The sequence below is a fragment of the Bubalus bubalis genome, chromosome 19, assembly GCF_019923935.1.
Source record: "Bubalus bubalis isolate 160015118507 breed Murrah chromosome 19, NDDB_SH_1, whole genome shotgun sequence".
In the NCBI taxonomy this organism is placed as follows: Eukaryota; Metazoa; Chordata; class Mammalia; order Artiodactyla; family Bovidae; genus Bubalus; species Bubalus bubalis.
In genome coordinates, this window is record NC_059175.1 from 1,303,469 (window position 1) to 1,325,165 (window position 21,697).

The 21,697-nt window shown below is 37.4% G+C and overlaps 1 protein-coding gene across 7 annotated transcripts in view; it reads left to right on the forward strand.

Annotated features, from left to right (window-relative positions):
• The window catches only part of SPDL1 (spindle apparatus coiled-coil protein 1), a 33,935-nt gene that overhangs the window by 7,282 nt on the left and 4,956 nt on the right, over positions 1-21,697 (forward strand). For 4 of the 7 annotated variants that reach the window (XM_025270813.3, XM_044932383.2, XM_025270809.3 and 1 more), the window contains exons 2-10: positions 1,595-1,771; positions 3,296-3,472; positions 7,574-7,765; positions 10,086-10,235; positions 10,336-10,434; positions 10,511-10,621; positions 12,754-12,894; positions 18,904-19,007; positions 19,749-19,936. In XM_025270813.3, coding sequence (XP_025126598.3) covers positions 1,613-1,771; positions 3,296-3,472; positions 7,574-7,765; positions 10,086-10,235; positions 10,336-10,434; positions 10,511-10,621; positions 12,754-12,894; positions 18,904-19,007; positions 19,749-19,936 — 1,321 coding nt within the window. In that variant the 5' untranslated portion in view covers positions 1,595-1,612. The remainder of the gene's footprint in view (positions 1-1,594; positions 1,772-3,295; positions 3,473-7,573; positions 7,766-10,085; positions 10,236-10,335; positions 10,435-10,510; positions 10,622-12,753; positions 12,895-18,903; positions 19,008-19,748; positions 19,937-21,697) is intronic. The other 3 variants (XM_025270814.3, XM_025270810.3, XM_025270812.3) reach the window with 1 other exon arrangement.

A 21,697-nucleotide genomic window follows, 5' to 3' on the forward strand; every position in this document is an offset into this window, starting at 1 on the left:
CTATGCAGAATACATCATGAGAAACACTGGGCTGGAAGAAGCACAAGCTGGAATCGAGATTGCCAGGAGAAATAGCAATAACCTCAGATATGCAGATGACACCACCCTTATGGCAGAAAGTGAAGAGGACCTCAAAAGCCTCTTGATGAAAGTGAAAGAGGAGAGTGAAAAAGTTGGCTTAAAGCTCAACATTCAGAAAACAAAGATCATGGCATCTGGTCCCATCAGTTCATAAGAAATAGATGGGGAAACAGTGGAAACAGTGTCAGACTTTATTTTTCTGGGCTCCAAAATCACTGCAGATGGTGACTGCAGCCATGAAATTAAAAGACGCTTACTCCTTGGGAGAAAATTTATGACCAACCTAGATAGCATATTGAAAAGTAGAGACATTACGAACAAAGGTCCATCTAGTCAAGGCTGTGATTTTTCCAGTGGTCATGTATGGATGTGAGAATTGGACTGTGAAGAAAGCTGAGCACCGAAGAATTGATGCTTTTGAACTGTGGTGTTGGAGAATACTCCTGAGAGTCCCTTGGACTGCAAGGAGATCCAACCAGTCCATTCTGAAGGAGATCAGCCCTGGGATTTCTTTGGAAGGAATGATGCTGAAGCTGAAACTCCAGTACTTTGGCCACCTCATGTGAAGAGTTGACTCCTTGGAAAAGACTCTGATGCTGGGAGGGATTGAGGGCAGGAGGAGAAGGGGGCGACAGAGGATGAGATGGCTGGATGGCATCACTGACTCGATGGACGTGCGTTTGAGTGAACTCCGGGTGTTGGTGATGGACAGGGAGGCCTGGAATGCTGCGATTCAGCGGGTCGCAAAGAGTCAGACACGACTAAGTGACTGAACTGAACTGAACTGAACTGAGGCGCCTGGAACCAGTGGGGAAGGATGATGAGTGAGGTTGAGCTCTATATTAAATGTTTAAGTCTTTGCTTGAAACTCTAGAATGAGGTTGTTCTTTAATTACTCTAAACATGGTGTCTGTTTTGCATGTGTTCTTATGAATAACTAGCAAAATGCTAGTGAGTCTGTTTTCAATAAAGTACATTTAATGTGGCAAATTTAATGTGTTCAGGAAGTTAACACTGTTGTGAACACTTGTGGACATGCTAGTCCTTACCTTATCAATCTTATTCAGAGGTACCTTTTTATAGTTAAGTAGAAGTTATGCTGCTATAAAGTTTGTTGATTTCTTTTACTGTTCTCTTAACTTGGTTACCTCTATAGTGATATAATTATGAGATCATCCTACCGTAGCATTTAAGGAAGCTTAGCACACAACAACTGAATAGTTTCCTAATACTACATTCCTTAGAAGCAAAATTAAATTGTATTCATCTTTTTTTTTTCTTTTTGCTCTATTTCATTTGTTCTCAAATTGGGTAACAAAGTAGTCAGACCTTACTCTTATAACAGTAATGCAAATTTGACCATTTAAAAGTCAAAGAGAAAATCTTTAATACTGTGTTTTAATGTGGCAGTGATATTGCATGTATACATACACACACAACACACTTGTATCTTTTATTAGTGACGTGAAGTTTTTTGTTAAAGTTCAGATACTTTTATTTCTTCTATTTACAGTAGACAGTAAAAAAAATCATGGAGTCGGATGTAATAGCAGATCTTCGATGCAAACTCAAAGAGACTGAAGAAGAGCGACGGAAAGCTGCACAGTATGGTTTACAGCTAGTGGAGAGCCAGAATGAACTGCAGAATCAATTGGACAAATGCCGCAATGAAATGATGACCCTGACTGAGGTAGGACACTAGACTCCTGTTCACCAGTTTGTGCTTAGCCACTGAAGATTGCTGTTGTCCAGCAGTCATTTAATATTTTTCTTTTCTGAAAATTTTAGGTCTAATTCCCACCCATCTGCAGGGAAATGAACTAATTGAATCTCTAATATTTTTTTTTTCTGACTCTGTGTTCTGAGTTTGAAAAATATGTTCTCTTTCTTTAGTTCATATTCAATTTTAGACTTTGGTTTGTCTTGATGCTATACCAAGTCCTTAGTTCTGTCCTAAGTCTAGACTTTTGTAGTCCGTTGCCCACTAATGGTCATCTCAGACTTAACATAAACAGAATAGTTGATTCCTTGCCCACTAACCAAACATGCTCTTGCAGAATTCTTTACCTTGCTTAGTAACTATAAAAACATTTATCCAGTTACTTGAGCCAAACATCTACGAGTTTTACTCAATATCTTTCTGTCCCATATTTCTCATATTTAATCCACTAGTAAGCTGTAAAAACTTGACCTACAGAACATCTGCTGCTCTTGTTCAGACCACCGTCATCTCTCCCCTGGACTGTTATCATAGCCTCCTGATTAGGTTTTCTGTCTCCCAGATTGCCATTCACACTGTTCACTCTTTACACGTCAGCCAGGTGGTCATTGAGGAGCATATAAAAGGTGATGTCACAGCTCTGCTGAGAGCACGGAGCAGCTTCCCGTTTTATTTACGACAAAAACTGAGTTCCCTACCTGGGTTTGTAGATTTCCATGTAGTCTAACCTCTTTCAACGTTTGACCTCATCTTATGAATTACTTTCCCTTGTTCTTAGCTATACTAGTCCTGCCTTATGGGCTCCACAGGAGCTCTTGCCTCTTTCTGAGTTATTTGTCCCCCACCCTCATGAGAGACGAGACATGAGAGAGGGGAATTTTTTGTCTCTTGTTCACAGCTGCATCCCTAATATCTGACATGCTTTTATTAAAAGAATGAATAAATCAGTTTTACTTAGAAAATGCTCAGTAATGTATTTAAAACTTTGATCTCCAAATTTAAACATAACAGTTAAAAAAACTAATGACCACCCTTATTGTTAATTTTTTCCTTTTAAATCTAATTTTATCTTATTTTTTTTAAAGCTTGTTGAAGAGGTTTGAACTAATGACCTTTTTTTCATTTTACTTAGAGCTACAAGTAGAGAATATTGTTATTAAACCAAATAATTTTTACTAAATAAACTTAAGTGCTATTAATTTTTTTTTTCTTCCTACTTGACTTGACAGCCATAGATCACTTTTTACTTCTTTGACAGGACTTAGAAGCAATTACCATATCCCCAGCATGAACTTTAATTTAGTCTCAAATCACCTCTCAGCGTTTTTTTTACATTAATACTAGCTATAGTTATTCCAGATTGAACATGTGGTTGTTACTTAGAAAGCAGCAGATGTGTGAAACAGGAATGATTCAGTCAAGATGAAAACTGCTTATGTGTGATGGCTTTAAGTTATTTTTATGTAACTGAATTATAATTGAATCTGTTTTCAGAGCTATGAACAAGAAAAATACACTCTTCAGAGAGAAGTTGAGCTCAAGAGTCGAATGTTAGAAAGTTTGAGCTCTGAATGTGAAACTATTAAACAACAACAGAAAATGCATCTGGAGCAGTTAGAAGAAACACTGAGCAGAAGCCACGGGCAGGAAGTGAATGAACTGAAGAAAAAGGTTTGAGCATCTGTGTTTTGGAACAGAAGTATTTCACGCTCATGCAACCATTTGTAAACTTTAGATGATGAAAGACTTTCTTACTACCATCTGTGCAAAATAGCTGAGATGAGGGGTTCCATCATCTTAATATGAGGCTTGGAAACACTGAGAAACAGTAGTTACCTTAGTGGTTTGTTTAAATAACATTTTAGTAGTTAAATTGAATTATTTAATTTTAGCAACTGAGTATTTGTTAAGGAGTTTTAGCTCTGATCAGCATGGCCTCTTTTAGAGTGTTTAGGATACCGACCCCTTTTCAGAAAGACTAGTTTCCTAGCCTTCACTGCAACTGGTGGTACACTTTATAATTCCGCAAAGAAACCAATAGTTTTTGGTAAATTAAGGTACATTAGAGTTGTATATTTTATAACTATAAAATGTATATTTTACAGTTTGTTTATTGAAGATAAACTAATACATATGATCTAGTTCATACACAACTCCTTAAGGGAGGTACCATTATTATCTCCATACAGCATGAGAAAACCAATGTTTAAATAGATTGAGTAAAGTTGGACAAGATTATAGAGCTAGAGACTATCAGGCAAAATTTGGTTCTCTTATGTCAAAGCCTGCTTCACTGTGTTTCGTGTAGCGTCTTTTAAGATTTTTATGTATCTGTACCACCTGTGCTGGTTAGTTAATTCTCATTAAATTGATTGTCTTTTAAATGTTCTCTAATTTTAAGTAACAATATCAATGAAATATATTATGTTTGAGCTGGTTATTTTTTTCCTAATATGCAATAAAATATAACTATCAAAATATGCTTTCATGCAATACTTAGAATCATCTTGCTTACCACTCTGACAAATAATAATCCAGCTTGTCTGAAGCTATGCAGGTTGAGACACCAATAACTGATATGGATGCTTTTTTTCTTCCTCATGGATATTTTCAGTTTAGCAATAACTTTCAATACCTAAACAAAAAAGTAATGTAGGAAATATTGAGTCTAAAGTAAGGCCAGTTATAGAGATGGCTTTTTGGTAAAGACTAAATCATTCAAAAAATATTTTCAGTCTTCTTATGTTCTCAGATTACTTGTACCAATAATTAGGAGTTTTACTTGCCATCTTTCTTTCACTTATTTCTCACATTTAGTCCATCAACAAGCTCTTAAGAACTTGAGCTACAAAATATCTATATCCGCTACTCTGTAGTCCAGCTCACCATCATCTCTGCACTACTGTCCAGGTAGCCTGTTTCCTTTATCGCTGTCATGCCATTCATTTTTCACACAGTGGCAACATGGCCAGGAGTCCAGACCTACTCTGATGATGTGTAAGGATTAGATGTGTGCTTATAAAACAAGGGATGTCACTGCCTGTTAAAAGATATGTAGCTTTGACCAAATAGGAAGCCCCAGTCCATGGGGTCGCTAAGAGTCGGACACAACTGAGCGACTTCACTTTCACTTTTCACTTTCATGCATTGGAGAAGGAAATGGCAGCCCACTCCAGTGTTCTTGCCTGGAGAATCCCAGGGACGGGGTAGCCTGGTGGGCTGCCGTCTCTGGGGTCGCACAGAGTTGGACACGACTGAAGCGACTTAGCAGCAGCAGCAGCAGTCATCTCATCATAGAATAAGTTTGGGTTATTCAGTGATGTTTTTCAGAAGGATATACACATTTCAACATACATCAATCAGGTGAAATTTTTATTTCACATGATAAAATTGAAAGGGGAAAAGAAATCAAAATAGAAGTCTCTTTATATTTTAAATAGTAAGCAAATATCAGTATATATTCTAGGAATGTTGAGACCCTATTCAATGTAATTCAATATAGATGATAATGGTAACCCTGGACATCAAGTAAAAGACTTTTATTAACAAACCATTTGGTGAATGTTAGATGTGGTACTGAATGTTTTACCCACCTAATCTCGGTTGAGAGCCACACAATAACGCAGGTAGAATCATTTATAGTCTTACATTTGAGGAATGTGAGACAGGTTAAACCTCGACCTGACCCTAAAGCTTCATCCTCCTCCTGTAAGGAGGATATGACACATATAGGCATACCTCTGAGATACTGCAGGGAAAGTTCTAGACCACTGCAGTAAACTGAGTCACATGAATTTTTTAGTTTCCAAAGTGGTCTTTTAAAGTCATCTTTTTTTTTCATCTGTGTTGATGGCTGCTGACTGATCAGGGCAGTGGTTGCTGAAGGTTGGGTTGGCTGTGGCAATTTCTTAAAATAAGTCAACAATATCAATTGACTCTTCCTTTCATGAGCAGTATCTCTGTAGCATTAAAGCTGTTTGGTAGCATTTTATCCACAGGAGAACTTATTTCAAAATTGGACCCAATTGTCTCAAACTCTGCTGCTGCTGCTCAGATGCTCAGTAGTGTGCAACCTTTATGCCTCAGACCCCATGGACTATAGCCTGCAAGGCTCCTCTGTCCATGGGATTTCCCAGGCAAGAATACTGGAGTTGGTTGCCATTTCCTCCTCCAGGGGACCTTCCCAATTCAGGGATCAAACCCACCCACGTCTCTTCCCTCTCCTGCGTTGGCAGGTGGACTCTTTACCACTCGTGCCACCCGGGAAGCCCAGTCTCAGACTCCGTCACTACATTGTCAACTAAGTTTATGTCCTGTTCTAAATCCTTTGTTGTCATTTCAGCAGTCTTCACAGCATCTTCACCAAGGGTGAATTCCATCTCAGAACCACTCTCTTTGCTCATCCATAAGAAGCAACTCCTCATCTATTACCATTTTATCATGAAATTGCAGCAGTTAAGTAGTAAGAATTAATAGTCAAAAATTACTCCTTGATCCTGTGGGCTGCAGAGTGGATCTTGTGTTACCAGGCACAAAAACAACCTGAATCTCCTACATCTCACTTTCGTGACCAGGTGCACTCTGAGTGAGCAGTGATATTTTGAAAGGAATCTTTTTTCTGAGCAGTAGGTCTCAATAGTAGACTTTGAATATTCAGTAAACCATGTTGTAAAGAGATGTGCTCTCAGCCAGGTGTTGTCCCATTTATAGAGCACAAGCAGAGCAGATTAAATGTAATTTTTAAGGGCCCTAGGGGTTTCAGAATGGTCAATGAGCATTGGCTGCAACTTCTTTTCTTAAACTTCATGAACCAATCTCTGTTAGCATCAAAATTTTCTTCGGCACCTTCCACCTGCCTCTCAACCATCGTAAAATTGAAGATAGTTTGTATTAGACTTTGGCTTAAGGGAATGTTGTGTCTGGTTTGATCTGCTATCTAGACATCTAAAATTTTCTCCTTATCAGCACTAAACTCTTCAGCTTCCTTTTCATTTGTGTGTCCACTAGAGTAGCAGTTCTAACTTCCTTGAAGAATATTTCCTCTCAGTTCACGACTTGGTTAACTGACACAAGAGGCCTAGCTTTCGGCCTGTTAGCTCTCAATAAGCCTTCCGTCACTAAGCATAATCATTTCTAGTTTTTGATTTAAAGTCAGAGGTGTGAACACTCAGAGGCCATTGTAGGGTTAGCAATTGGCCTAATTTCGTATCGTTGTGTCTTGGAATAGAAAGACTCTAGGAGAGGAAGAGAGAGAGGAATGACCGTTCAGCGGAGCAGTCAGCTCCATCAATTTATCAGTTTGTCAATTCAACTCACCCTCTTACAGGAGTGTGTGGTTTGTGATGCCCCAAAGCATTTACAATAGTAACATCAGAGATCACTGATCACAGATCATTATAACAAATAAAATAATGAAAAAAGTTTGAAAGATTGTGAGAATTACCAAAATATGGCACAGAAACAAGAAGTGAGCAAAAGCTATTGGAAAAACTTGCTTGGCAGATTTGCTTGGCTCAGGATTGCCACCAGCTTTCCATGTCTGAAAAAAATGTAGTGTCTGGGAGGTACAATTAAGCAAAACGCAGTAAAACAGGGTATGCTTGTATTAGTTTTCCAAGACTGAAGCAATGTGACATTTTTGGAAAAGGGGTTAAATAATTTTGTTCACTTTGATTGCCTTCCAAAATAGTTGTCCTGCAGGTACCAGAACACTTTGTCCTGCAATTGTATGTTCTGATGACCTTCTACTTTTTCTTTTTTTTCTTTTTTTAGTTAGAAACACTGAAAGCTGAGTTAGATGAAGCTCGGCTAAGTGAAAAGCAGCTGAAGCACAAAGTGGATCATCAGGAGAAACTCCTTTCTAGTAAATCAAAGGAAATGCAAATGTCTGAACGTGTACATGAAAGTGTGTCTTCAGAGACACTGACTCTTCAGATTGAGCTGACCGAAATGGAAAATGTGAAGGTAATTTTTATGGCATGTGTATTATGGAGTTTTCTCCTTTTTCTGGCTGTATATTTTTCATGTTTTTGTAATAATCCTTATGAGCTGCTTTTAAGACTGAAATATTTTTTGGCCTAACTTTGATCTAATTAAAAAATAAGGTTTTAAATGGATTCCTTCAATTAAAGTAAAGCTTTAAGTTACATGATTATGTAAGGCAGACTTTACTTTTAGATTAATGGAACCTCTGGAAGAATTTAGACATTTATTCTAATCCTAGTTTGTGTCATAAAAGCCCAATATAAAAGTTGGTCCTGCAGAAGGTGATTTGTTGTCCAGCTGCTCAGTCATGTCTGACTGTTGCGACCCCATGAACGGCAGCACCCTATTGTTTTGCCAAAAGTTTTCACTTTAGTCTCAGGTTCAAAGGATTTGTTAACAAACTAAGCCACTTGTTCTATACAAATAATACAAATATTTATTAGAGAATTATCTAGCTTACTTTCAATATAGTAACATTAAAAGAAAAGGGAAATAGAGGATACGTCACCAAATTGGGTTTTGACCAACATCCAGACTCAAACAGTGCTGAGAAATCCCGTGTCAGAGCACATCTGGAGTCCCAATTGTCCCAAGGTCCCAGGCAGCATGTCCACTACTTGGGTTAGACTTCAAAAAATTGCAGTTCAGGGTTCCCGCCTATAATCCCAGGATGAAAACTGGTATAATCATCAGTCTGACCAAATTGCAAGCCTGGTTTCATGTTAATGCTGTTTGTTTTGTCTTGTAAAACTTGGAGTGTTGTTATGCCTGGGGCTTGGTTGGCCAGGGCCCCTCCAAGGTCTCCACAATCTCAAAATTCTTCCCCATCTTATCTGTAGCGCTGCAAGTCTTGCGCTCACAGCAGGCAGTCACTCACAGTCTGGGTAGTGTCCAGGAAGGCTAGAAGCAAAGTCAGAGGCCTGCTCTGCTTTGTCTCTGAAGCCTAAACAAGACCATTTAATTTCCTCTCCTTTTGTCCTTTTTGTCCTTCTTGAACATTTAACACCTGTCCTTCACTATCTCCTAAAGTTTTCTCAAACTCATGTCCATTGAGTCAGTAATGCCATCCAACAATCTCATCCTCTGTCATCCCCTTCTCCTCCTGCCCTCAATCTTTCCCAGCATCAAGGTCTTTTCCAGTGAGTTGGCTCTTTGTGTCAGGTGTGCAAAGTATTGGAGCTTCAGCTTCAGTTCTTCCAATGATCTCCTTTAGGATTGACTGGTTTGATCTCCTTGCAGTCCAAGGGACTCTCAAGAGTCTTCTCCAACTCCACAGTTCAAATGAATCAATTTTTCAGCACTCAGCCTTCCTTATGGTCCAACTCTCATATCTGTACATGACTACTGGAAAACCCATAGCTTCGATCGTATGGACCTCTGTTGGCAAAGTAATGTCTCTTCTTTTTAATACGCTGTTTCGGTTTGTCATAGCTTTCCTTCCAAGGGGCAAGCATCTTTTAATTTCATGGCTGCAGTCACCGTCTGCAGTGATGTTGCAGCCAAAGAAAATCTGCCACTATTTCCACATTTTCCCCATCTATTTGCCATGAAGTGATGGGACCAGATGCCATGATTTTCGTTTTTTTGAATGTTAAGTTTTAAGCCGACTTTTTCAATCTCCTTTTTCACCTTTATCAGGGGGCGCTTCAGTTCCTCTTCACTTTCTGCCATTAGAGTGGTATCATCTGCATATCTGAGGTTGTTGATATTTTTCCTGGCAATCTTGATTCCAGCTTGTGATTCATTCAGCCTGGCATTTCAAATGGTGTACTCTGCATATAAGTTAAATAAGCAGTGTGACAATATACAGCCGTGACTTAGTAATTTTGAAATTTTAAACCCATCTATTGTTCCATGTCTAGTTCTAATTGCTGCTTCTTGACCTGCATGCAGGTTTCTCAGGAGGCAGGTAAGGTGGTCTGGTACCCCTTTCCAGAGTTTGCTGTGATCCATACAGTGAAAGTTGATATATGTGTATAATTTTTTTCATTGTAAGCTAAAATTAACTTAAAAATGAAAGTTTTAAATTCATAGAAAAGAAACAGTCTCTGGAGTCTTTTTTTGATCACTTTCTAAAAAAATAATTAAAAAAAATTTTTTTGAGTTTTTTTGAATTTATTTTTTATTGAAGGATAATTGCTTTACAGAATTTTGCTGTTTTCTTTATTATGCACTGTAATAATCTTTGAGTAGTTATTAGTTTTAGTTTTGAGTGTTAACCTCTGCTGATAGATAAACTGACAGCTGCTAACTGAAGGATTATTCAAGAGTTTCTTCTTTTTCAATTCCTGTTTAATAGACCACCCTCCAAGAAGAAGTGAATGAACTACAGTACAGACAAGAACAACTCGAACTTCTTAATGCTAATTTAATGCGCCAAGTAGACCGGCTCAAAGGAGAAAAAGAAGAGCGAGAGAAAGAAGCGGTTTCTTACTATGATGCCTTAGAGGTATTGTGATTATAGTAATACCATCTTTTCCAATTTATATAAGTTGTTTTCTTGCTAATCTTATGTCAAGTAGCTGAATTGTTTTCTCTTTTGAATTTAGAAAGCTCGTGTAGTGAATCAGGACCTTCAGGTGCAGCTAGACCAGGCCCTCCAGCAAGCCTTGGACCCTAACAGTAAAGGCAACTCTTTGTTTGCAGAGGTACATAAAAATATTCCATTGATTAAATTAGCATTTCACTTAATAAAAGCATAATTAAACATGTTATATTTTCTAGGTGGAGGATCGAAGGGCAGCAATGGAACGTCAGCTTATCAGCATGAAAGTCAAGTATCAGTCACTGAAGAAGCAAAATGCATTTAATAGAGAACAGATGCAAAGAATGAAGGTGAGAATTAGTGTAAGATTTATTAAATCTTATTTTGTATCAGTATGACTTGTACAAGTAATACACTTTAACGATTATTTCTAGAACTACATGACCTTAGAAAAAAATTTTTTAATTGAATGAGAGATCCCTTTTATATTTTATTTAAAAACATTTAATTCTGTGTAGATTTTAGTGGTATATGTAGCATTCATGGATTGATTGAGTTTTTAATTATTACTCACTAGCCTTGAGTTTTTAATTCTTAGTAGCCTTGCCATTAGCTCTTTATTTGTAATGGGAAGAATCAAGTATTAAAAATTTTTTCTGTCCTGCTGTTGGCCTGGTTTCTTTCTGAGGGTAGCCCTGAAATGTCTACTTCAACTAAAGCTAGCTCTCTCACCATTCTTCAGTTCTCCCACAAAGGCTTATTAATAGACTGAAGTTTGAATTTCCTTTCCTTGCAGTTTCTCAAGTCAAGCATATCAGCCCTTTAAATTTTAAGGTTTGTTGGGCGTCATTGTTGCCGAACAGCTGGTAACAGAAAAGCATGTGGAAATTAGATTCCAGTATTGTGCCAGCCCTTAGACTCCTGATCTCCTGAAGTGGTAGCGCTTACTAGAAGTCTGTAAGGTTTCCTGCCTCTTTTAAGGATGATGAGATTTACCAAAGAAATAGGAAAGATCGGTGATTAAACTTTGGCATCAGATGAACTTGGGATTGAATCCTAGTCTCACTTGTTAGCTGTGTGACTTTGGACAAGTATGCTTATTTTTCAGAGCAATTAGTTACCTCATTTGTAAAATAGAGATGATAGAACTTGCCTCTTAAGAGTTGTCCTGGAGTTAAATGAAGGCATAGCAACATGCTTACATGTTTGGCAAATAGAAAAGTACTGACTTAATGGACAACAACTGTGTCTTTTATTTATGAGGATTTCAGTTGTGTTGTCTGGTTTAACTTGGCTCTCCCCTATCTGGGAATTATTTCTTTGTAAATTTTCTCATATTTGCTCTTTGTTTAAATACATTAAAATACATTTGTTGGGCTATTGTTATTAATCTCTCACTGTTCTGCTACCCCAAACTATCTTTAGACACAGGTAGCATTCTGAATTTTGGGGGGATTGCCGTGTCTAGCTTCCAGTATGAAAGTGAAAAAGTGAAAGTGAAGTCGCTCAGTTGTGGCTGACTCTTTGCAACCCCATGGACTGTAGCCTACCTCGCTCCTCCGTCCATGGGATTTTTCCAGGCGAGAGTACTGGAGTGGGTTGCCATATCCTTCTCCAGGGGATCTTCCTGACCCAGGGATCAAACCCGGGTCTCCTGCATTGTGGGCAGATGCTTTAGCATCTGAGCCACCGGGGAAGTCCAGTATGAAGCAGGAGCAAAAAGTGGATCCTTAAAAATGTTAAAAGTAGTCTCTTACTTATAACCATAGCTGCAACTTCATATAATTGCTGTACTCAAAAATTTATTTTAACTAATTGACACTTTTTAGAACTGCAGAAATTTCCAAAGGCAGAAAGGAATGCTAGGTTTAGGTTTTAGCTAATTTCCTTCTGGTTGCTGTGCAGCTCCAAGTTGAGGTGGAGTCATAATTAGGTAGGTTGATTGCTGCTCTTAAAAAAATAACTTTATATTGAAGTTTGCGCCCTTTACCTTTGCTTTCCATCCTTGTCCTTTGCAAAACTCACATTTGTGAATGTGAGTAGCTTAATAATTTCGCCCACTGAATACTACTGAATTTCATTAAAATTTTTGAGAAGCTGCACCAGCCCCTTAATGAGAATGCCTATGGTGAGTACAGTACAGCGTCCTGCTGGGTTTCTCTACCACTTAACTGGTGACTTCTCGACCACAGCCATGCAGTTCAGCTGTGTTTCACAGAAGTACAGACAATTGTTATGGACTTCAGATACCAACTCATAAGTAGTTAAAATAAGTACTAGAGAGTTATATCTGTAACTAGGCTATTTGAAATAAATATTTTCAAATTATTAGAGTATTAAACTAGACACAGCTAATTTGTTTAGCTTCTAAAATGAAGCCAAAGTAGTATAGTACAAGATATGAATTGTATCAAAAATATAGTTATCAGAATCTTCTCCTCCACTCAATTTTATGGGGGAGAATTTTTTTTTTTTCTTCTAGGTACAGATCGCTACATTGCTACAAATGAAAGGGTCTCAAGCTGAATTTGAACAGCAGGAACGGTTGCTTGCCATGTTGGAGCAGAAGAATGGTGAAATTAAACATCTCTTAGGTGAAATTAGGAATCTGGAGAAATTTAAGGTATGTGTAAACACCTTTTAAAAATATAACAGTTTTTTGTTTGAATATCTTGCTACTTTTAACTTGAATGGGTTTCTTTATTATGTAATTAATCTATAGTTTCTATTGAGATTTACCAATATTTACTTTTTTCTTCCAGGTTGTTTTTGCTTTTCAGTGGTTTGGACTACTGCTTCTTTTAATAGAGCCCCCATATTTGTTGTTGTTATTGTAAATTTTAACTCATTTATACTCAAAGCACCCATATCTTAGGTGTACAACTCAGTACATACATATACCCCCTTAAATTATTACCAGCTCATGGTATAGAATACTTCTAGCCTTCCAGAAAAGTTCTGCCATGTCCCTTTTGAGTGAGTACTCCCACTGTCTAACTTTGTACCAGCTTTACATGTACAAATACTTTTGAACTCCATATAAATGAAACCATTCACTACACACTCTTGCTTCTGTCTTCCACTCAACATTATGTCAATGAGATTTGTTCCTCTTGTCAAGTGTTACCAGTAATTAATTCTTTTTGGTGCTTTCTACCTCTAATTTTTGATGAATGCAAAGTAAGATTTTTGTCACATTGTCCAGTATTATGTGGCAACTGGAATTCATACAAGTCTTTAGTAAACTATTTCAAAATTTTTGAAATTCAAACCTTCAGGAAAGTTGTAAAACTATTACCGCATACTCTTCACCCAGATTCCCCAGTTGTCAGTTTCACCACATTTGCATTTTTATTTTCTCTCTCTCCATGTATATACATTTTTATCTGAAACATTTGAGAGTAAGTTGCAAACCAGTTATCCCTTTACCCTTAAGTTGTTACTCAGCAGTGAAGTTTATCTTTTACATAACCATAGTACAATGATCAATCAGGAAACTTACATTGATACATAGTTTTAGCTGAGCTGCCTTTTACACTTTAGGAATTACCACTAATGTCCTTCCTGGAATACAAAAATGACCAAATGCTTTCCTTTCTAGGGTCCAATCTGTGATCATATGTTGTATTTAATTGTCAAATCTCTTTAAAGACTCTAAAGGTCCATATAATTAAAGTCAGGAAAGATTGACCGCAGGAGGAGAAGAGGGTGGCAGTGGATGAGGTGGTTGGATGGTTATTCAATGGACATGAGTTGGAGCAAACTCAAGGAGATAGTGAAGAACAGGGAAGCCTGGCATGCTGCAGTCCATGGGGTTGCAAAGAGTCAGACACAACTGAGCAACTGAACAGAAACAGTCTGGGACAATTCCTCAGGCTCTCTTTATCTTTTATGACCTTGACATTTTTGAGGAGTACAGCCATTTGCTTTGTAGAGTCTCTCTCATTTTGGGGTGTGTGATATAATTAGTCACTGATTCAGTGGATATGAATTTCAGCAAACTCTGGGAGATAGTGAAGAACAGGGAAGCCTGGCATGCTGCAGTCCGTGGGGTTGCAAAGAGTCAGACACAACTTAGAGACTAAACAACAACAATGTATTTTTGATGGGAATACTCCAGGAGTAGTAGAATACTTTTTCAATATGTCACGTCAGATGGCACTGTAACAGTAACAGGTGATATTAACCTTAAATATTTCATAGGGAGTTACTTATGTGTTTATGTGTATATATATGTGTGTAATACACAAAATTGTTTACATGAAACATTGCTAAACATGCATATAACACATACATAAATACACTAAATATGTGGACATAGACTTCCAGTTCTGTCTGCTAAAAGAATCCAGAAGTGATGACATTTCAGTAGCAATAAGCACATTCAGTGCCCAGATTCTGGTTTCTAAGTGCCCTTCTTCATTTAAAGGAACCTACGTTCCTTGTAGAAATGTTGATTCCATTTGTTGTGGAATCTATTTCCCCTTATACTTGAATATCCATTGATGATTCTTGCCTGAAACAGGTATTACTGTGATGATTGCCAAATGATAATTTCAGTTAGAATAATGAATTAGAGCTTTTCTCCTCACTTATTGATGTCATATAGTCTCATAAATTCTTATTTTATCCTATGGACTGTAATCTATAACTTCCTTATTTACTCTGTCCCAGATTTGGCCAGTGGGGGTACTTCCTTACTCTGGCACAACAAATGGAATCAACATTTCTACAAGGAACGTAGGTTCCTTTAAATGAAGAAGGGCACTTAGAAACCAGAATCTGGGCACTGAATGTGCTTATTGCTACTGAAATGTCATCACTTCTGGATTCTTTTAGCAGACAGAACTGGAAGTCTATGTCCACATATTTAGTGTATTTATGTATGTGTTATATGCATGTTTAGCAATGTTTCATGTAAACAAAACACATAATAAAACCTTGATGTCGTACTTAATAACTCCAGTTTGAGTCCAGTGCCACAGGGTTTTTTGCCTACCCCATTTTTTCCAACAGTGAAAAACCTGGCTCTTATTGTCCTCAATATATTTGCTTATTTACTCATTCTTAAAATATATATAGTTTTGAAATTATTCATTAAAGTTCAGGATTTGTTCTTTTTGTTTTTAACTTGAGGGTACATAGTCAAAATACTATGTTCAAAGGTTTTGTTGTTGTTGTTCAGTCACTAAGTCATGTCCAACTCTGCGACCGCATGAACTGCAGCACACCAGGCTTCCCTGTCCTTCATTATCTCCCTGAGTCTACTCAGACTCATGTGCATTGAGTCAGTGATGCCGTCCAACCATCTCATCTTCTGTCACCCCCTTCTCCTCTTGCCCTCAATCTTTCCCACCATCAGGGTCTTTTCAAATGAGTCAGTTCTTCCCCTGAGGTGGCCAAAGTTATTGGAGCTTTAGCTTCAGCACCAGTTCTTCCAGTGAATATTCAGGGTTGATTTCCTTTAGGATTGACTGGTTTGATCTCCTTGCTGTCCAAGGGACCTCAACAGTCATCTCCAGCACCAAAGTTCGAAAGCATCAATTCCTCAGCTTTCAGCCTTCTTTATGGTCCAACTCTCACATCCATATATAACTACTGGAAAAGCCTTAGCTTTAGCTAAATGGACCTTAGTCGGCAAAGTGATGTCTCTGCTTTTTGATTCACTGTCTAGGTTTGTCATATCTTTTCTTCCAAGGAGGAAGCGTCTTTTAGTTTTGTGGCTGCAGTCACTATCTGCAGTGATTTTGGAGCCCAAAAAAATGAAGTCTGACACTGTTTCCACTGTTTATCTATTTGCCATGAAGTGATGGGACTGGATGCCTTTATCTTCATTTTTTGAATGTCGAGTTTTAAGCCAGCTTTTTCACTCTCCTCTTTTCACCTTCATTAAGAGGCTCTTTAGTTCCTCTTCATTTTGTGCCATTAAAGTGGTATCATCTGCATATCTGAGGTTATTGATATTTCTCCCAGCAATCTTGTTTCCAGCTTGTGCTTCATCCAGCCCTGCATTTCGTATGATGTACTCTGCATACAGTTAAATAAGCAGGGTGACAATATACAGCCCTGACGTACTCCTTTCCCTATTTTGAACCAGTCCATTGTTCCACGTACAATTCTTACTGTTGTTTCTTAACTTGCATACAAGTTTCTCAGGAGACAGTTAACGTGGTCTGATATTCCCATCTCTTCAAGAATATTCCACAGTTTGTTGTGATCCACACAGTTAAAGGATTTAGCATAGTCAATGAAGCAGAAGTAGATGTTTTGTTGGAATTGTCTTGCTTTTCCTGTGATCTAGCGAATGTTGACAATTTGATTTCTGGTTCCTTTGCCTTTTTTAAATCCAACTTGAACATCTGGAATTTCTCGGTTCGTGTACTACTGAAGCCAAGCTTGAAGGATTTTTAGCCTAATCTTGCTAGGATGTGAAATGAGTGCAATTGTACATGATTTGAACATTCTTCGGCATTTCCTTTCTTAGGGATTGAAATGAAAACTGATCTTTTCCGGTCCTATGGCCACTGCTGAGTTTTCCAAATTTGCTGGCATATTGAGTGCTGCACTTTCCCTTACTAGTTATGAGTGTGTTGTTCATCTGAAATAGGTTTTGTCCATCCTTGTTGAATTTATTTACTCTTTCCAGCATGTGAACCATTAACGTGGTCTAAAGTCAAAACTGTACCGAGTTTTGCCTGTCTCCGTTCCTTCCCCTCTGTTGACACCCACCTGTCTGGGCAGCCAGTTTGTTTCTGATTTACTCATGCCCTGTTCTCTGTGCAAAGAAAGCAGCTTTATGTAGGCTTTATCTTCCCTTTTTATTTCTTGGACAAAATGTGGCATAGCATAGATAGTCTTTTATAGTTTCCTTTTTTTTTTATTTTAACCTGGAAATCACTTCATCTAGTTTAGAGAGATCTTCCTAATTCACAGCAACAGAGGATTCTGATGTATGGGTTCTCATACATTCTCCTCTGTCTGGGTATTTAGATTATTTCCAGTATTTTGCAATTATGTACAGTGCTACAAAGTGTATTTTGCATGTATGTGTGTTTCCTTATTATAGATGTATCATCCTGAATAATTCCTACAGTATAATTGCTGAGTCAAAGTAAACTAGCACCGTATCATAGCGCTCATTTCTCTGTCACCTCACCAATAGAATGTATTATTTTAAAAAATTTTTGCTGGATTGATAGATAAGAAATGGTATCTCAGTGTAGTCTTAATTTCTATTTTTGTAATAATGAGTGAATTTTAGCATGTTTTCATAGGTTTATTTACTTGCATGGGTATATAGAGAAACTGACGCATGTTTTCTAGTAGTGTTTGTATGGTTTCACATTTTACATTTAGAGACCTGATGTCGATTGAAGTTTATTCTTGTGTATAGGGTGAGGTATAAATCTAATTTTACCTTTTCCAAATAACTAGCCAGTTGTCCCAGCATCATTTATTTAAAAGTCAGTCTTGATAGCAGTGATTTAATATAACATCTTTATCATATATCAAATTTTCATATATGCTTGAGTCTGTTTCTGGATTTTCCATTCTATTCGATTGGCCTGCTTTTCTAACATCAGTGCCATACTTTTAATTTTAGAGGTTTTACAGTTACGTTTTGTCTGATAGGGCTCTTCTCCCACCACAGCTTTGCTTTCTCAGCATTTTTTCTCTCCTTTCATGTCTGTTTTTCCCTATGAACATCTCGTCTAGCTCAAAAAAAAAAGTTTGTTGGCATTTTTATTAGGAGTACATTGAATTTATAAATTAACTTAGGGAGCACAGATATCTATCTTCTCACTAAAGAACTAATCACAGCTTATAAATGACAAACTTTGTAAACGTTAATAATGTCAACGTTCTAAATTGTAGCTATTATTATAAAACTAGCTATTGGTGTAAAATTTTAAGCTTATATAATTTTCTTTCTCTTACAAGAACTGTTTAAAGGACTGCAATTTTGGTTGAACTTGAAAAAAGGTGTATGTGGCTCACCAGTATACTCTGCACTATACTTCCAAAAGTATGGCTTTAAATTAAGGGCTTTTACCTGCAATCTCTGAATTTGTTTACATACTTTTAAGCAGATTTACATTTTTTTTCCTTAGAGAAATTGTACAGAGATTCTTTCAGAATCTCAGAAGAGCGGGCACCAAAAATAACTATACGGATTTCCACTCTTTTTCATATTTTTGTTATTTATGGCTGTTTTATAAGGCTGGAATTAAGGCTTTGGGATTGGGATGAAAACTGACCTTTTCCAGTCCTGTGGCCACTGCTGAGTTTTGCAGATTTGCTGGCATATTGAGTGCAGCACTTTCCCAGTGAGTATTTGTTTCTTCCATATTAAAAGCCAGGAGAGAGGAACCAGAGGGAGGACACAGGTGTGATTAGGAGCATAGGCTGTGGAGACAGAGCTGTGTTCAGGTTCTCTCTTGTCAGTCTACTTGCCTGTAGTATTGTGAGCCAGTTCCCTCATCTGTAACAGAGGAGTGCTCCTCCTATACCTGCTTCAGAAAGGGAGTGAGTTACGTGGATGTGATAAGCATTCAGTAATGGTAACTGATATTAATAAACCTATGCCAACCTAAATTATTATCTAAGTAGTAAGAATTTTTGTTTTCTTTAGAGTCTGTATGAAAGTATGGAATCTAAGCCTTCAGCCAACTCTGTTGCTCTGGAAGATGACACCTATTACACAGATTTACTTCAAATAAAGCTGGACAACTTAAAGTAAGTGTTGGATGCTTAGAAAGACAGAGACTCTGTTCACTTGCTTGTAATAAGTGGTAGTAGCTTTGTCTTTACATTGCCAAAGATATAATTATTACTGGTTATTGAAGAAAAATACTTTAAATGAATAATTAAATGTTTTTAGTGTTTTGTTTTTCTTAAAGCCCTTCAATTAGCAAATATAAAGAACTTTAGAAAATGTTCTTATAACCTAATTTTTTTAAGAATAAATATCATGTAATTTAAAACTTAAAGGAGTTTATTTATACATGTGTAAATGTGGAAAGTATGCCCCTCTTTGTCCATTTCCTTTGAAAAATGCATGAGTTTTTTTATTTGAAACTGCTATTGTTAAATCTTATTTTGCTTATTCTTTCTTTGTTACTAAAAAACACCAGGGAAATATGTTTTACTAAGAGTTAAAATATATAATATAGTAAACAATTGGTGGGCTTTCCAGGTGGGTCAGTGGTAAAGAATGTGCCTGCCAATGCAGGAGATGCAAGAAATGTGGGTTTGATCCCTGGATAGGGAAGATCCTCTGGAGAAGAAAATGGCAACCCACTCCAGTATTCTTGCCTGGGGAATCCCATGTAGCCTGACAGGCTACAGTCCATGGGGTTACAAGAGAGTTGGACACAACTTAGCAACTAAACAAATAGTTTGTACTAAAAACTATGTATTTCATGTGCTATGTTAATAGTCCTTGGTTCTCTCTCTTTTTTTTTTAAATTAATGTAGCAAAGAAAGTGAAAGCATCAAAGGTGAATTGTCCATCCAGCGGATGAAAGCACTACTTGAGAGCCAGCGGGCTCTGGATATTGAGCGGAAACTTTTTTTAAATGAAAGGCACCTCCAGCTTTCCCAAAGTGAAAATATGAAACTGAGAGCTAAATTAGATGAGCTAAAACTGAAGTATGAACCTGAAGGTATGAATGTATCATATATTTTGTCTTTTATATCGTGAGAAGCTCTGAGAAATCATATCAATTTTTTTTCTTTCTACAGCTTTATGGAAACCTCATTACAAACTAATTGGTGACTTTGTATCTATATTTAATAAAATAAATGTATTGCTACAGAATTTGTAGGAAAGAGAACTGTGTATTGGATGTGCATGAATAAAATGAGTATTCCTTAACATTTGAGCCTTTTCCATTTAAGATTGCAGCATCTTATGTAATACCAAAGAGTTCAGTTTTGTTGAGGTAACTGATGTTTAAGAGCTATATTCAGTTCAGTTGCTCAGTCGTGTCTGACTCTTTGCAACCCCATGAATCGCAGCACGCCAGGCCTCCCTGTCCATCACCAACTCCCAGAGTTCACTCAGACTCACGTCCATCAAGTCGGTGATGCCATCCAGCCATCTCATCCTCTGTCGTCCCCTTCTCTTCCTGCCCCCAATCCCTCCCAGCATCAGAGTCTTTTCCAATGAGTCAACTCTTTGCAAAAGCTATATTAGTTAATAGTAACTGTTCATAGAAAACCTAAAATAATGGAGTCTAAGAATGTGATGGTTCTTAGGCCAAAAAAAGTTCTGTTACATGTTCTAGGTTATAGACTTTCAGCCATTTTTGCCCCTACACCGTTCACATGCCTACAACTCTCTCTTCATCATCATTTCAGGGACAGGAGTGATTCTCAACAATAGGGGGCAGATTGTCAGCAATAATAAGGTTTCTTTATAGTTTAAAAAGGCTTCTCTTTCTCTCATCTTTTTCCCCTTCTCTGATTAATAGAGTCCTGATTAAGAGTTATCCACTTCAAATTTCAAAGGTCTGCTGAACTAAGCAGTGCAAGCAGGAGGAAGTATAGTGAATATTGATGATGTGGATTTCAAAGAAGCAGTGCAAGAGAAAGGAAAATAATGATTTAAAAACAACAGTGTAGAGCAGGAACACCAGCCCCACAGTCAACTGTGGTTTCTCCAACTTAATTAATATTTTGATTCTGAAAATGAAAGAATGTTAGTTTTGGAAAACAGAAAAAGTATTAGAATGATTATTCTGTGACTGTATATCTAGACCTGCATAGGAGATGGAATGATGTTATGTTAATCCTTATAACACACTACTGAGTGTTCACTCAATTAGTGCTTTTAATTCCATTTTATAAATTACAAAAACATAGATTGTGTTTTAGATTAAGTGTAAAAGCAAATAGCAGTTACCACAGTGCTTTCTACTTAGCTGATCAGTAAATGATTATTATTATTCAAGCTTAAAAAAAAGTAAGAAAACAATGCTCAGAGAGGTTAAGTACTTTTCCAAGGTCACTCAGCTGCTGAGTGTTGTTAGCACTAGGATTTGTACCTGGATTGCTTGACTCTTATGCACTATATCCTTCCTAATTTCCATGCTGAAACCCCATGCAACTTTTATAATAACCCTCAGTTCAGTCAATCAGATCAGTCGCTCAGTCGTGCCCAACTCTTTGCAACCCCATGGACTGCAGCACGCCAGGCCTCCCTGTCCATCACCAACTCGTGGAGTTTACTCAAACTCATGTCCATTGAGTCAGTGATGCCATCCAACCATCTCATCCTCTATCGTCCCCTTCTTGTGCCATCAATCTTTCTCAGCATCAGGGTCTTTTCAAATGAGTCAGTTCTTTACATCAAGTGGCCAAAGTATTGGAGTTTCAGCTTCAGCATCAGTCCTTCCAATGAATATTCAGGACTAATTTCCTTT